Source organism: Oncorhynchus masou, chromosome 9 (assembly GCF_036934945.1).
Source record: "Oncorhynchus masou masou isolate Uvic2021 chromosome 9, UVic_Omas_1.1, whole genome shotgun sequence".
In the NCBI taxonomy this organism is placed as follows: domain Eukaryota; kingdom Metazoa; phylum Chordata; class Actinopteri; order Salmoniformes; family Salmonidae; genus Oncorhynchus; species Oncorhynchus masou.
Window position 1 is genome coordinate 83,533,896 of NC_088220.1, and position 17,500 is coordinate 83,551,395.

Sequence of the window (17,500 nt, forward strand, 5' to 3'; positions counted from 1 at the left end):
AACATGGTAGCAGCACAAAACAGGGTACAAACATTGTTGGGCACTGTCACGACTTCTGCACTCTCCTTGTTCGGGCGGTGTTTGGCGGTCGACGTCACCGGTCTTCTAGCCATTGCCGATCCATGTTTTATGTCTTGGTTTCAATTCCCTAATTACATATTGTATATTTTCCCTCATGTCCTTGTCGGGAATTATTTGTTGTATGTATTGGTGCCAAGTATGTTATGGTGTGCGACGGGTTTTTAACCACTTTCTTTATTTTGTATGTTGGTTTTCGGAGTTTGTAAGAATTCATTAAATAACTTAGTTTATACCAATTTCGTTCTCCTGCGCCTGACTTCCCTGCCACCAGCACGCACCCCATTACAGAATTCCCGACCCTGCATAGAGTCAGCAGGAACAGTTACCCCTGATATAGGGGTCGAGGAGCGCATCCAGGAGCAAGCGAAAGTAATCCATCATCTCGGCGCCATCATGGATCAAGTTATCCAGACCCTGGACCATTGGGAGAGACGAGTAGGTCCACCAGCACCTTCAACAACGCAACCCAAACCTCCACTACTCACTTCTCCTGCAACCGGTCCGAGTCGGATGCTTAGGAGGACGGTGGCACGGTGCCAGGGTTTCCTGTACAGCTGGACCTATACCTGGGCACCGTTTACCCAGCTCCCTCGGAAAGGGAGAGGGTGTTTGCGCTCATCTCGTGCCTCTCAGGGAGAGCTCTGGAGTGGGCCAACGCCGTGTGGGGAGAAGGAGATGCCGCATTGGAGGACTTCACAGATGTTCCGGTCTTCGACCACCCGCCAGAGGGTAGAGTGGCGGGTGAGCGCCTCTTCCAGCTGAGGCAGAAGACGAGGAGCGCCCAAGAGTTTGTCCTAGAGTTTAGGACCCTGGCTGCCGACGCGGGATGGAATGACAGGGCACTGATCGACCACTACCGTTGCAGTCTGCGCAAGACGTCCATCAGGAGTTGGCCTGCAGAGACACCACCCTCACATTGGATCAGCTGGTAGACCTGTCCATCCGGCTGGACAACCTCCTGGCTACCCGTGGACATTCAGATCGGGGTCTGGTGGTTCCATCCCCTCGCACCCCCAATCCTGAACCTATGGAGCTGGGGGGCGGTGTGTAGGAAGACCAGAGGGGGTTCCAGTTCGTGCACCATCTGTGGCCCCAGAGGACACACTGCCGGTCGGTGCCGGTTGGTCCCTCTGGGAGTCGAGGCAGCAGGCAGGGAACTCTGGCGTCACCCCAGGTGAGTCTACACCACTATCATCCAGAGTCCTCTGTTGTTCAACTGTTTTTACCTGTTTGTTTTCCTGATTTTTCCCCGCATTCCCAGCATAAGGCGCTTGTCGATTCAGTCGCAGCTGGGAATTTTATTGACAGAGCGCTCGCATTTAGTCATATGATCCCCATTATCCCTGTGGCCTTTCCAAGTTCAAGCTCTGGACAGTCGACCATTGGGGTCCGGAGTAATCACTATCTCCCTGGCCATGGTGACGCAAGGGAGTCAGGAGGAGAATATAAGTCTCTTTCTCATTGACTCTTCTGCGTTTCCCGTGGTACTGGGCCTTCCCTGGTTGGCTCATCATAACCCCACTATTTCATGACAACAGAGGGCTCTCACGTGTGGTCGAGAGAGTGCTCGGGGAGGTGTGGAGGGGTTTCCGTTGGTGCTACGATGGTGGAAAGCCCAAACCAGGTCTCCACTGTGCGCATCCCCCCAGGTCTCCACTGTGCGCATCCCCCCGCATCCCCCCATTGACGGGGGGATTGTGCGATAAGTCTCCTGGTAGACGCTGCACTTCCCAGGAGTCATGTGGATCCCCTGTCGCAAGTGGAGATGGTGGCTATGGAGACATGTGTCTCAGAATCCCTGCGTCAGGGTCATCCACTTCACCCGGCTCCTCAAGTTTATTTTTTTGTGAAGAAGAAGGATGGAGGTTTGTGCCCGTGTATTGACTATCGAGGTCTCATTCAAATCCCGGTGAGGTACAGTTACCCGCTAGTCAATGCACGGGGCGCGCTTCTTCACAAAACTGGATCTCAGGAGCGCATTCCACCTGGTGCGTATCCGGGAGGGAGACGAGTGGAAGTACCTCGTCATGCCATACGGGTTGATGAATGCTCCATTAGTCTTCCAAGCCTTTGTAGAAGAGATTTTCAGGGACCTGCATGGGTAGGTTGTAGTGGTGTATCGATGACATTCTGGTATACTCCACTACATGCGCCGAGCATGTGTCCTTGGTGTGCAAGGTACTTGGACGACTGTTGGAGCATGTCCTGTACGTCAAGGCTGAGAAATGCCTGTTCCTTCAGCAAGCCGTCTCCTTCCTAGGGTATCGCATTTCCACATCAGGGGTGGAGATGGAGAGTGACCGCATTTCAGCCATGCGTAATTGGCCGACTCTCACCACGGTAAAGGAGGTGCCACGATTTTTAGGGTTTGCCAATTACTATCGGAGATTTATCTGGGTTTTGGTCAGGTGGCTGCTCCCATTACCTCACTGCTGAAGGGGGGTCCTGTACATCTGCAGTGGTCAGTTGAGGCGGACAGGGCTTTTGGGCAACTAAGGGCTCTGTTTACCTCGGCGCCCGTGCTGGCCCATCCGGATCCCTCTTTGGCGTTCTTGGTGGAGGTGGCCGCGTCCGATGCTGGGATAGGAGCGGTGCTCTCTCAACACTCAGGTATGCCACCGAAGCTCCGCCCCTGTGCCTTCTTCTCGAAGAAGCTCAGCCCGGAGGAGCAAAACTATGATGTGGGGGACCGGGAGCTGTTGACTGTAGTCAAGGCTTTGAAAGCGTGGAGTCATTGGCTTGAGGGGGCTAAACACCCTTTTCTCATCTGGACTGACCACTGCAATCTGGAGTACATCTGGGCGGCGAGGAGACTGAACCCTCGCCAGGCAAGGTGGGCCATGTTTTTCACCCGTTTTGTTTTCACTCTTTCGTACAGACCAGGTTCCCAGAACGTTAAGGCAGATGCACTGTCCCGGCAGTATGACACAGAGGAGCGGACCATGGATCCCACTCCCATACTCCCCGCCTCTTGCTTGGTGGCGCCGGTAATGTGGGAGCTGGACGCGACATTGGGCGGGCGTTACGTACAGAGCCCAGCGTTACGTCCAGCTGGGCGTCGGTACATTCCGTCTGCTGTGCGCCCAGTGTAAGGCTACTAGGCACCTGGACAGAGGTAAGTTACAACCCTTACCCATTCCCCAATGACAGTGGTCGCACCTGTCGGTGGATTTCATAACCTATCTTCCACATTCACAGGGTAACACCATGATCCTGGTCGGTGTGGATCGTTTTTCTAAGTCCTGTCGTCTCCTCCCTTTGCCCAGTCTCCATACGGCCCTACAAACTGCGGAGGCCCTGTTGACTCACGTCTACCGGCACTATGGGCTGCCTGAGGATATAGTGTCTGATCGGGGTGCCCAGTTTACTTCGAGGGTCTGGGGGTCTCGGTCAGCCTTACCCCGAGAGTAACGGGCAGGTGGAGAGGGTTAACCAGGATGTGGGTAGGTTTCTGAGATCTTATTGCCAGGACCGGCCGGGGGAGTGGGCAGCGTTCGTGCCCTGGGCAAATATGGCCCAGAACTCGCTCTGCCACTCTTCCACTAACCTCTCTCCCATACAGTGTGTGTTGGGGTGTCAGCCGGTTCTGGCTCCTTGGCATCAGTTTCAGACCGAAGCTCCTGCGGTGGATGACTGGTTCCGGTGTGCGGAGGAGACATGGGACGCCGTCCATGTCCATCTTCAGCGCGCCGTGAGGCGCCAGAAAGTTGGAACCTGCACCTTCGCCTGCCCTGTCGGAAGCTGGGTCCGCGGTTTGTGGGGCCATTTAAAGTCCCGAGGAGAGTGAACGAGGTATGTTGTAGGTTACAGCTTCCCCCTGATTACCTCATTAACCCCTCGTTACATGTGTCTCTCCTCAGGCCGATGGTGGCTGGCCCGCTCCAGGAAGCTGCGGTGCTGGAGGTTCCTCCACCCCCTCTGGACATCGAGGGGGCCCCGGCATACTCCGTTCAATCCATCCCTGGTTCGAGACGTCGGGCGAGGTAGAGACAACAATGCACCACGCAAAGCAGACACAACTGTCAGTAAGAGTGTCTATGATTGAGTCCTTGAATGAAGAAATTGAGATAAAACTGTCCAGTTTGAGTGTTTGTTGCAGCTCGTCCCAGTCGCTAGCTGCAGCAAACTGAAAAGACGAGCGAACCAGGGATGTGTGTGCTTTGGGGACATTGAACAGAATGTGACTGGCAGAACGGGTGTTGTATGTGGAGGATGAGGGCTGCAGTAGATATCTCAGATAGGGGGATTTAGGACTAAGAGGGTTTTATAAAAAAGCACCAACCAGTGGATCTTGCGACAAGCATACAGAGATGACCAGTTTACAGAAGAGTACTGAGTGCAGTGATGTGTCCTATGAGGACAAATCCTATACATTAGACTCTTTCACTGATATTTTACATTTCATTCTCTCTATCTCTCTCTGTATCTCTCTCTATCTCTGTCTCTCTCTCTCTCCACTCTTTCTTTCTTTAGTTGATTTTCCACAGTGCGCATGAGTGAATGTGTGAGAGTGTGAGTGTACTGAATACGTTTCCCACTATGCTGAGTCTCTCCAGGCTCTGGTTTGGTTATCTCTAATCTGTCCCAGGCAGACAGAGAGAGACATAGAGAGAAAGCAACAGAGAGAGAGACTTTGTGTATGTGTGTGTGTGTGTGTGTGTGTGTGTGTGTGTGTGTGTGTGTGTGTGTGTGTGTGTGTGTGTGTGTGTGTGTGTGTGTGTGTGTGTGTGTGTGTGTGTGTGTGTAATATAATGATATAATAATGCCATGTAACTGACCAGTCCTTCACTCCTCAATTATATAACCACATGTCATCCCTCTTTTTCTCCCAGCATGACTAATACAGTGGAGGCCTACTTTCTCTCAGCATGACTAATACAGTGGAGGACTACTTTCTCCCAGCATGACTAATACAGTGGAGGCCTACTTTCTCTCAGCATGACTAATACAGTGGAGGCCTACTTTCTCCCAGCATGACTAATACAGTGGAGGACTACTTTCTCCCAGCATGACTAATACAGTGGAGGCCTACTTTCTCCCAGCATGACTAATACAGTGGAGGCCTAGTTTCTCCCAGCATGACTAATACAGTGGAGGCCTACTTTCTCCCAGCATGACTAATACAGTGGAGGCCTACTTTCTCCCAGCATGACTAATACAGTGGAGGCCTACTTTCTCCCAGCATGACTAATACAGTGGAGGCCTACTTTCTCCCAGCATGACTAATACAGTGGAGGCCTACTTTCTCCCAGCATGACTAATACAGTGGCGGACTACTTTCTCCCAGCATGACTAATACAGTGGCGGACTACTTTCTCCCAGCATGACTAATACAGTGGAGGCCTACTTTCTCCCAGCATGACTAATACAGAGGAGGCCTACTTTCTCCCAGCATGACTAATACAGTGGAGGCCTACTTTCTCCCAGCATGACTAATATAGTGGAGGCCTACTTTCTCCCAGCATGACTAATACAGTGGAGGCCTACTTTCTCCCAGCATGACTAATACAGTGGAGGCCTACTTTCTCCCAGCATGACTAATATAGTGGAGGCCTACTTTCTCCCAGCATGACTAATACAGTGGAGGCCTACTTTCTCTCAGCATGACTAATACAGTGGAGGACTACTTTCTCCCAGCATGACTAATACAGTGGAGGCCTACTTTCTCTCAGCATGACTAATACAGTGGAGGCCTACTTTCTCCCAGCATGACTAATACAGTGGAGGACTACTTTCTCCCAGCATGACTAATACAGTGGAGGCCTAGTTTCTCCCAGCATGACTAATACAGTGGAGGCCTACTTTCTCCCAGCATGACTAATACAGTGGAGGCCTACTTTCTCCCAGCATGACTAATACAGTGGAGGCCTACTTTCTCCCAGCATGACTACTACAGTGGAGGCCTACTTTCTCCCAGCATGACTAATACATTGGAGGCCTACTTTCTCCCAGCATGACTAATACAGTGGAGGCCTACTTTCTCCCAGCATGACTAATACAGTGGAGGACTACATTCTCCCAGCATGACTAATACAGTTGAGGCCTACATTCTCCCAGCATGACTAATACAGTGGAGGCCTACTTTCTCCCAGCATGACTAATACAGTGGAGGCCTACTTTCTCCCAGCATGACTAATACAGTGGCGGACAACTTTCTCCCAGCATGACTAATACAGTGGAGGCCTACTTTCTCCCAGCATGACTAATACAGTGGAGGACTACATTCTCCCAGCATGACTAATACAGTGGAGGACTACTTTCTCCCAGCATGACTAATACATTGGAGGACTACATTCTCCCAGCATGACTAATACAGTGGCGGATTACTTTCTACCAGCATGACTAATACAGTGGAGGCCTACTTTCTCCCAGCATGACTAATACAGTGGAGGACTACTTTCTCCCAGCATGAATAATACAGTGGAGGCCTACTTTCTCCCAGCATGACTAATACAGTGGCGGATTACTTTCTACCAACATGACTAATACAGTGGAGGCCTACTTTCTCCCAGCATGACTAATACAGTGGCGGACTACTAAGAGTGAGGAGAGGCAGACAGAGGAAGAAGAGGAGTGTTTGAGGAGAGAGGTATGACAGAAGGAGAAGAGGATGGTCCGTGTGTGTACCTTGATGAGGATCTTCCCCTGTAGACAGTGGGGGCTGGGTAGCTGTTTAGAGTCTCTGTGGAAAGTCTCTCCCAGGTCCAGCTTGTCTCCCAATATCTTTCTGAGGTACTGGGCTATCTTCTTCTGTTGTTGGATGCAACAGTGGTTCTCTATGGACAGGATCACTGGGTACCTAGGGAAGGGAGAGACATGGCGTTACTATGACCACAATGGCGGCAGAGAAGAAGTCTGACGTTTTACCGATTGTGTTTTTTTTCTTTGTTTATTTGCCTTGTTTGTAACTTATTTTGTACATAATGTTGCCCCTAACCATCTCTTATGACTGAAAATAACTTCTGGACATCAGGTCTGCGATTACTCAACACGAACTGGCAGAATCCTTTCTTTTCCTTTAACGAGTCCGACGAGCAAGATGTGAATGATGTACTGCTTTCTCGGGAACAGGCCCAGATCCCCGTCATTTGCGTGAAGAGAAGGCGGAGAAAAAGGTTGTTGGAGGGCTGCCTACTGAGAATTCGTAGGCGATCGAATAAACCACCACTTCCTTCCATTCTGCTAGAAAACGCGCAATCCTTCGTGAATAAAATAGATGAACTACGCAGAAGATTAAACTACCAATGGGACATTCAAAACTGTAACATCTTATGCTTCACTGAGTCGTGGCTGAAAGACGACACTATCAACATACAGCTGGCTGGTTATACGCCACACTGGCAGGATAGAACAGCGGTGTCTGGTAAGACAAGGGGCGGCGTACTATGTATTTTTGTAAATAACAGCTGGTGCACGATATCTAAGGAAGTCTCGAGCTATTGCTCACCTGAGGTAGAGTATCTCATGATAAGCAGTAGACCACACTATCTACCAAGAGAGTTTTCATCTGTATTTTTTGTAGCTGTTTACATACCACCACAGTCAGAGGCTGGGACTAACACAGCATTGAATGAGCTGTATTCCGCAATAAGCAAACAGGACAACGCTCACCCAGAGGTGGCACTCCAAGTAGCCGGGGACTTTAATCAGCATGTTAAATGTGCAACCAGAGGGAAAAAACTCTGGACCACCTTTACTCCACAAACAGAGACGCATGCAAAGCTTTCCCTCGGCCTCCATTTGGCAAATCTGACCATAATTCTATCCTCCTGATTCCTGATTACAAACAAAAATTAAAGCAGGAAGCACCAGTGACTCGATCAATAAAAAAGTGGTCAGATGAAGCAGTTGCTAAGCAACAGGACTGTTTTACTAGCACAGACTGGAATATGTTCCGGGATTCCTCCGATTGCATTGAGGAGTACACCACACCAGTCATTGGCTTCATCAATAAGTGCATCGTTGAAGTCGTCCCCACAGTGACCGTACGTACATACCCCAACCAGAAGCCATGGATTACAGGCAACATCCGCACTGAGCTAAAGGCTGCAGCTGCCACTTTCAAGGAGCAGGACACCAATCCAGAAGTTTATAAGAAATCTCGCTATGCCCTCCGACGAACTATCCAACAGGCAAGGAGTCAATACAGGACTAAGATAGAATCGTACTACACCGGTTCTAACGCTCGTAGGATGTGGCAGGGCCTGCAAACTATTACAGACTACATTGGGAAGCACAGCCGAGAGCTGCCCAGTGACACGAGCCCACCATATGAGCTAAACTACTTCTATGTTCGCTTCGAGGCAAATAACACTGAAATATGCATGAGAGCACCAGCTGTGATCATGCTCTACGCAGCCGATGTGAGTAAGACCTTTAAACAGGTCAACATTCTCAAGGCCGCAGGGCCAGACGGATTACCAGGACGTGCACTGTGAGCATGCACTGACCAACTGGTGTCTTCACTGACATTTCCAACCTCTCCCTGTCCGAGGCTGTAAAACCAACATGTTTAAAACAGACCACCATAGTGCCTGTGCCCAAGAACACAAAGGTAACCTGCCTAAATGACTACCAACCCGTAGCACTCACGTCTGTAGCCATGAAGTGCTTTGAAAGGCTGGTCATGGCTCATATCAATACCATTATCCCAGAAACCCTAGATCCACTCCAATTTGCATACCGCCCCAACAGATCCACAGATGAAACAATCTCTATTGCACAGCAACACTGCCCTTCCCACCTGGACAAAAGGAACACCTATGTGAGAATGCTATTCATTGACTACAGCTCAGCGTTCAACACCATAGTGCACTCAAAGCTCATCAATAAGCTAAGGACCCAGGGACTAAACACCTCCCTCTGCAACTGGATCCTGGACATCCTGACGGTCCGCCCCCAGTTGGTAAGGGTAGGTAACAACACATCCGCCACGCTGATCCTCAACACAGGGGCCCCTCAGGGGTGCGTGCTCAGTCCACTCCTGTCCTCCCTGTTCACTCATGACTGCACGGCCAGGCATGACTCCAACACCATTAAGTTTGTCAATGACACAACAGTGGTAGACCTGATCACCGACAACGACGAGACAGCCTATAGGGAGGAGGTCAGAGACCTGGCCGGGTGGTGCCAGGACAACAACCACTCCCTCAACGTGATCAAAACAAAGAAGATGATTGTGGACTACAGGAAAAAGAGAACCGAGCACGCCCCCCATTCTCATCGACTGGGCTGCAGTGGAGCAGGTTGAGAGCTTCAAGTTCCTCGGTGTTCACATCACCAACAAACTAACATGGTCCAAGCACAGCATGACAGTTGTGAAGAGGGCATGACAAAACCTATCCCCCCTCAGGAGACTGAAAAGATTTGGCATGGGTCCTCAAATCCTCAAAAGGTTCGACAGCTGCACCATCGAGAGCATCACTGCTTGGTATGAAAACTGCTCGGCCTCTGACCGCAAGGCGCTACAGAGGGTAGTGCGAACAGCCCAGTACATCACTGGGGCCAAGCGTCCTGCCATCTAGGACCTCTACACCAGGCGGTGTCAGAGGGTAGTGCGAACAGCCCAGTACATCCCTGCGGCAAAGCTTCCTGCCATCCAGGACCTCTATACCAGGCGGTGTCAGAGGAAGGCCCTAAAAATTGTCAAAGATTCCAGCCACCCTAGTCATAGACTGTTCTCTCTGCTACCGCACGGCAAGCGGTACCGGAGCGCCAAGTCTAGGTCCAAGAGGCTTCTAAACAGCTTCTACCCCAAAAGCCATAATACTTGTGAACATCTAATCAAATGGCTACCCAGACTATTTGCACCCTCTCCCCTTCTTTTACACCACTGCTACTCTCTGTTGTTATCATCTATGCATAATCACTTTAATAACTCTACCTACATGTACATATTACCTCAACTAACCGGTGCCACCGCACATGGACCCTGTATATAGTCTCACTATTGTTATTTGACTGCTGCTCTTTAATTGCTTGTTACTTTTATATCTTATTTTTATCTGTATTTTTTTTAATTGCATTGTTGATTAGGGGCTCGTAAGTAAGCATTTCACTGTAGTCTAAACCTGTTGTATTCGGCGTATGTGACTAATATAATTTGAACAGCGAGGTGCTTCGTTAGTAGGCTTTTTGCCCTCCCACGTATCTTCATACACAGGAGATTTCCCCTAAACATAGACTCACACAACCTTGGATATCTATTGTTATTTGACTGCTGCTCTTTAATTACTTGTTACTTTTATTTCTTATTCTTTTCCGTATTATTTGAAACTGCATTGTTGGTCAGGGGCTCGTAAGTAAGCATTTCACTGTAAGGTCGACACCTGTTGTATTCGGAGCGTGCGACTAATACGATTTGATTTGATTTTGATTTGATATCTCCGTGAGTAGCCGAGTTCTATGACACTGGAAGGGTCTGGCAGCCAGGCGTACTGCTCTTCACTATAAAAGTCAAGGACTGTCAAGTCCTTTAAATCAAATAAAACCCTATATTGCACTTTCGTATGCAACAAATTGATATGAGACTGAACTGTTGACATAAAAAGAAAAAAACTATTATTGCATTTTTAGATTCCGTAAAAATAAATCCTTTCAAACCAGCCCCACCCCAACCTCTGGCAGAATAGATTTGACAAGAAACAAGAAACACAACAGAAAATAATCAACATTTTTTTCTGTGTGTGTGTGTGTGTGTGTGTGTGTGTGTGTGTGTGTGTGTGTGTGTGTGTGTGTGTGTGTGTGTGTGTGTGTGTGTGTGTGTGTGTGTGTGTGTGTGTGTGAGAGTGTGTGTGTGTGTGAGAGTGTGTGTGTGTGTGTGTGTGTGTGTGTGTGTGTGTGTGTGTGTGTGTGTGTGTGTGTGTGTGTGTGTGTGTGTGTGTGTGTGTGTGTGTGTGTGTGTGTGTGCGTGTGTGCGTTCATTTGGAGGTGAAATGACTTGTGTTCAGGCAGCAGCTCAGCTCAAATGTCAAACCTGTCAGACTGACAGCTCTCCCTGAGCTCTCTGAGTCCTGAACTGACCTCTCCTCCCCTGTCTCTTTAAGGAAACACACACACACAAACACACACACACACACACTGAGCCAGGTATGTGCTCAAAAACACACACACGCACACACACACACACACACACACACACACACACACACACACACACACACACACACACACCACACACACACATCCAGGTACATGCTCACACACACACACACACACACACACACACACACACACACACACACACACACACACACACACACACACACACACACACACACACACACACACACACACACACACACACACACACACACACACACATCCAGGTACATGCTCACACACACACACACACACACACACACACACACACACACACACACACACACACACACACACACACACACACACACACACACACACACACACACACACACACACACACACAGTGAGAGTTGAGGGATAGTGGAGTATGTTCTCTCCCCCAGGTGGAAAAGTAATGATAAATGAGGTAATGCTCATCACATGCCAGGAGCCTCGTTCATCATAACACTAAAATAAAAAACTGAGAGAGTGAGGGACAGAAATTTGGCGCGGTCTATCATTTCATAAAAGAGTGTCAGAATTACACCATTCCATCCATTATCCAGCCTCTCCTATTAGGAGAAAATACTAATTAGCCAGCTATTCCAGCTAATTGCACAACAATGAGATAGCATCCTCTCCTCTCTATTCAGTTATGATGATGGTGCCAACTCATTTACCTCCCTGCCTCCATCACTCATTTACCTGGCTGCCTCCAACACTCATTTACCTGGCTGCCACCGTCACTCATTTACCTGGCTGCCTCCAACACTCATTTACCTGGCTGCCTCCGTCACTCATTTACCTCCCTGTCTCCCTCACTCATTTACCTCCCTGTCTCCCTCACTCATTTACCTCCCTGTCTCCGTCACTCATTTACCTCACTGCCTCCCTCACTCATTTACCTCCCTGTCTCCCTCACTCATTTACCTCCCTGCCTCCCTCACTCATTTACCTCCCTGCCTCCGTCACTCATTTACCTCCCTGCCTCCCTCACTCATTTACCTCCCTGCCTCCCTCACTCATTTACCTCCCTGCCTCCCTCACTCATGTACCTCCCTGTCTCCCTCACTCATTTACCTGGCTCTCTCCCTCACTCATTTACCTGGCTGCCTCCCTCACTCATTTACCTCCCTGTCTCCCTCACTCATTTACCTGGCTCTCTCCCTCACTCATTTACCTGGCTGCCTCCCTCACTCATTTACCTGGCTGCCTCCCTCACTCATTTACCTCCCTGCCTCCGTCACTCATTTACCTGGCTGCCTCCCTCACTCATTTACCTGGCTGCCTCCCTCACTCATTTACCTCCCTATCTCCCTCACTCATTTACCTGGCTGCCTCCAACACTTATTTACCTCCCTGTCTCCCTCACTCATTTACCTGGCTCTCTCCCTCACTCATTTACCTGGCTGCCTCCCTCACTCATTTACCTGGCTGCCTCCGTCACTCATTTACCTCCCTGTCTCCCTCACTCATTTACCTGGCTCTCTCCCTCACTCATTTACCTGGCTCTCTCCGTCACTCATTTACCTGGCTGCCTCCCTCACTCATTTACCTCCCTGTCTCCCTCACTCATTTACCTCCCTGCCTCCGTCACTCATTTACCTGGCTGCCTCCCTCACTCATTTACCTGGCTGCCTCCCTCACTCATTTACCTCCCTGCCTCCCTCACTCATTTACCTGGCTGCCTTCGTCACTCATTTACCTCCCTGCCTCCCTCACTCATTTACCTGGCTGCCTTCGTCACTCATTTACCTCCCTGTCTCCCTCACTCATTTACCTGGCTCTCTCCCTCACTCATTTACCTGGCTCTCTCCCTCACTCATTTACCTGGCTGCCTCCCTCACTCATTTACCTGGCTGCCTCCCTCACTCATTTACCTCCCTCTCCCTCACTCATTTACCTGGCTGCCTCCCTCACTCATTTACCTCCCTGCCTCCGTCACTCATTTACCTGGCTGCCTCCCTCACTCATTTACCTGGCTGCCTCCCTCACTCATTTACCTCCCTCTCCCTCACTCATTTACCTGGCTGCCTCCGTCACTCATTTACCTCCCTCTCCCTCACTCATTTACCTGGCTGCCTCCGTCACTCATTTACCTCCCTATCTCCCTCACTCATTTACCTCCCTGCCTCCCTCACTCATTTACCTCCCTGCCTCCGTCACTCATTTACCTCCCTCTCCCTCACTCATTTACCTGGCTGCCTCCGTCACTCATTTACCTCCCTATCTCCCTCACTCATTTACCTCCCTGCCTCCCTCACTCATTTACCTCCCTGCCTCCGTCACTCATTTACCTCCCTGTCTCCCTCACTCATTTACCTCCCTGCCTCCAACACTCATTTACCTGGCTGCCTCCGTCACTCATTTACCTCCCTGCCTCCCTCACTCATTTACCTGGCTGCCTCCGTCACTCATTTACCTCCCTGCCTCCGTCACTCATTTACCTCCCTGCCTCCAACACTCATTTACCTGGCTGCCTCCGTCACTCATTTACCTCCCTGCCTCCGTCACTCATTTACCTCCCTGCCTCCGTCACTCATTTACCTCCCTGCCTCCCTCACTCATTTACCTGGCTCTCTCCCTCACTCATTTACCTGGCTCTCTCCCTCACTCATTTACCTGGCTGCCTCCGTCACTCATTTACCTGGCTGCCTCCCTCACTCATTTACCTGGCTGCCTCCGTCACTCATTTACCTGGCTGCCTCCAACACTCATTTACCTGGCTGCCTCCCTCACTCATTTACCTGGCTGCCTCCCTCACTCATTTATCTCCCTGCCTCCGTCACTCATTTACCTGGCTGCCTCCCTCACTCATTTACCTGGCTGCCTCCCTCACTCATTTACCTGGCTGCCTCCAACACTCATTTACCTGGCTGCCTCCCTCACTCATTTACCTGGCTGCCTCCCTCACTCATTTACCTCCCTGCCTCCGTCACTCATTTACCTCCCTGCCTCCCTCACTCATTTACCTGGCTCTCTCCCTCACTCATTTACCTGGCTGCCTCCGTCACTCATTTACCTGGCTGCCTCCCTCACTCATTTACCTGGCTGTCTCCCTCATTCATTTACCCTGCTGCCTCCAACACTCATTTACCTCCCTGTCTCCCTCACTCATTTACCTGGCTGCCTCCAACACTCATTTACCTGGCTGCCTCCCACACTCATTTACCTCCCTGTCTCCCTCACTCATTTACCTGGCTGCCTCCAACACTCATTTACCTGGCTGCCTCCAACACTCATTTACCTGGCTCTCTCGCACACTCATTTACATGGCTGCCTCCAACACTCATTTACCTGGCTGCCTCCAACACTCATTTGCCTGGCTGCCTCTCTCACTCATTTACCTGGCTGCCTCCAACACTCATTTACCTCCCTGTCTCCCTCACTCATTTACCTGGCTGCCTCCAATACTCATTTACCTGGCTGCCTCCCACACTCATTTACATGGCTGCCTCCAACACTCATTTACCTGGCTGCCTCCAACACTCATTTACCTGGCTGCCTCCAACACTCATTTACCTGGCTGCCTCTCTCACTCATTTACCTGGCTGCCTCCCACACTCATTTACCTGGCTGCCTCTCTCACTCATTTACCTGGCTGCCTCCCTCACTCATTTACCTGGCTGCCTCCCTCACTCATTTACCTGGCTGCCTCCCTCACTCATTTACCTGGCTGCCTCCCTCACTCATTTACCTGGCTGCCTCCCACACTCATTTACCTGGCTGCCTCCCTCACTCATTTTCCTGGCTGCCTCCCTCACTCATTTACCTCCCTGTCTCCCTCACTCATTTACCTGGCTGCCTCCAACACTCATTTACCTGGCTGCCTCCCACACTCATTTACCTCCCTGTCTCACTCACTCATTTACCTGGCTGCCTCCAACACTCATTTACCTGGCTGCCTCCAACACTCATTTACCTGGCTCTCTCGCACACTCATTTACATGGCTGCCTCCAACACTCATTTACCTGGCTGCCTCCAACACTCATTTGCCTGGCTGCCTCTCTCACTCATTTACCTGGCTGCCTCCAACACTCATTTACCTCCCTGTCTCCCTCACTCATTTACCTGGCTGCCTCCAATACTCATTTACCTGGCTGCCTCCCACACTCATTTACATGGCTGCATCCAACACTCATTTACCTGGCTCTCTCCCACACTCATTTACATGGCTGCCTCCAACACTCATTTACCTGGCTGCCTCCAACACTCATTTACCTGGCTGCCTCCAACACTCATTTACCTGGCTGCCTCTCTCACTCATTTACCTGGCTGCCTCCCACACTCATTTACCTGGCTGCCTCTCTCACTCATTTACCTGGCTGCCTCCAACACTCATTTACCTGGCTGCCTCCGTCACTCATTTACCTCCCTGTCTCCCTCACTCATTTACCTCCCTGTCTCCCTCACTCATTTACCTCCCTGTCTCCGTCACTCATTTACCTCACTGCCTCCCTCACTCATTTACCTCCCTGTCTCCCTCACTCATTTACCTCCCTGCCTCCCTCACTCATTTACCTCCCTGCCTCCGTCACTCATTTACCTCCCTGCCTCCCTCACTCATTTACCTCCCTGCCTCCCTCACTCATTTACCTCCCTGTCTCCCTCACTCATGTACCTCCCTGTCTCCCTCACTCATTTACCTGGCTCTCTCCCTCACTCATTTACCTGGCTGCCTCCCTCACTCATTTACCTCCCTGTCTCCCTCACTCATTTACCTGGCTCTCTCCCTCACTCATTTACCTGGCTGCCACCCTCACTCATTTACCTGGCTGCCTCCCTCACTCATTTACCTCCCTGCCTCCGTCACTCATTTACCTGGCTGCCTCCCTCACTCATTTACCTGGCTGCCTCCCTCACTCATTTACCTCCCTATCTCCCTCACTCATTTACCTGGCTGCCTCCAACACTTATTTACCTCCCTGTCTCCCTCACTCATTTACCTGGCTCTCTCCCTCACTCATTTACCTGGCTGCCTCCGTCACTCATTTACCTCCCTATCTCCCTCACTCATTTACCTCCCTGCCTCCCTCACTCATTTACCTCCCTGCCTCCGTCACTCATTTACCTCCCTGTCTCCCTCACTCATTTACCTCCCTGCCTCCAACACTCATTTACCTGGCTGCCTCCGTCACTCATTTACCTCCCTGCCTCCCTCACTCATTTACCTGGCTGCCTCCGTCACTCATTTACCTCCCTGCCTCCGTCACTCATTTACCTCCCTGCCTCCCTCACTCATTTACCTGGCTCTCTCCCTCACTCATTTACCTGGCTCTCTCCCTCACTCATTTACCTGGCTGCCTCCGTCACTCATTTACCTGGCTGCCTCCCTCACTCATTTACCTGGCTGCCTCCGTCACTCATTTACCTGGCTGCCTCCAACACTCATTTACCTGGCTGCCTCCCTCACTCATTTACCTGGCTGCCTCCCTCACTCATTTATCTCCCTGCCTCCGTCACTCATTTACCTGGCTGCCTCCCTCACTCATTTACCTGGCTGCCTCCCTCACTCATTTACCTGGCTGCCTCCAACACTCATTTACCTGGCTGCCTCCCTCACTCATTTACCTGGCTGCCTCCCTCACTCATTTACCTCCCTGCCTCCGTCACTCATTTACCTCCCTGCCTCCCTCACTCATTTACCTGGCTCTCTCCCTCACTCATTTACCTGGCTGCCTCCGTCACTCATTTACCTGGCTGCCTCCCTCACTCATTTACCTGGCTGTCTCCCTCATTCATTTACCCTGCTGCCTCCAACACTCATTTACCTCCCTGTCTCCCTCACTCATTTACCTGGCTGCCTCCAACACTCATTTACCTGGCTGCCTCCCACACTCATTTACCTCCCTGTCTCCCTCACTCATTTACCTGGCTGCCTCCAACACTCATTTACCTGGCTGCCTCCAACACTCATTTACCTGGCTCTCTCGCACACTCATTTACATGGCTGCCTCCAACACTCATTTACCTGGCTGCCTCCAACACTCATTTGCCTGGCTGCCTCTCTCACTCATTTACCTGGCTGCCTCCAACACTCATTTACCTCCCTGTCTCCCTCACTCATTTACCTGGCTGCCTCCAATACTCATTTACCTGGCTGCCTCCCACACTCATTTACATGGCTGCCTCCAACACTCATTTACCTGGCTGCCTCCAACACTCATTTACCTGGCTGCCTCCAACACTCATTTACCTGGCTGCCTCTCTCACTCATTTACCTGGCTGCCTCCCACACTCATTTACCTGGCTGCCTCTCTCACTCATTTACCTGGCTGCCTCCCTCACTCATTTACCTGGCTGCCTCCCTCACTCATTTACCTGGCTGCCTCCCTC

The 17,500-nt window shown here is 50.7% G+C and overlaps 1 protein-coding gene across 1 annotated transcript in view; it reads right to left on the bottom strand.

The window, feature by feature from the left end:
- The window catches only part of LOC135546686 (1-phosphatidylinositol 4,5-bisphosphate phosphodiesterase eta-1-like), a 121,634-nt gene that overhangs the window by 48,169 nt on the left and 55,965 nt on the right, over nt 1-17,500 (bottom strand). The window contains 1 exon segment of the mRNA XM_064975298.1: nt 6,709-6,880. Coding sequence (XP_064831370.1) covers nt 6,709-6,880 — 172 coding nt within the window.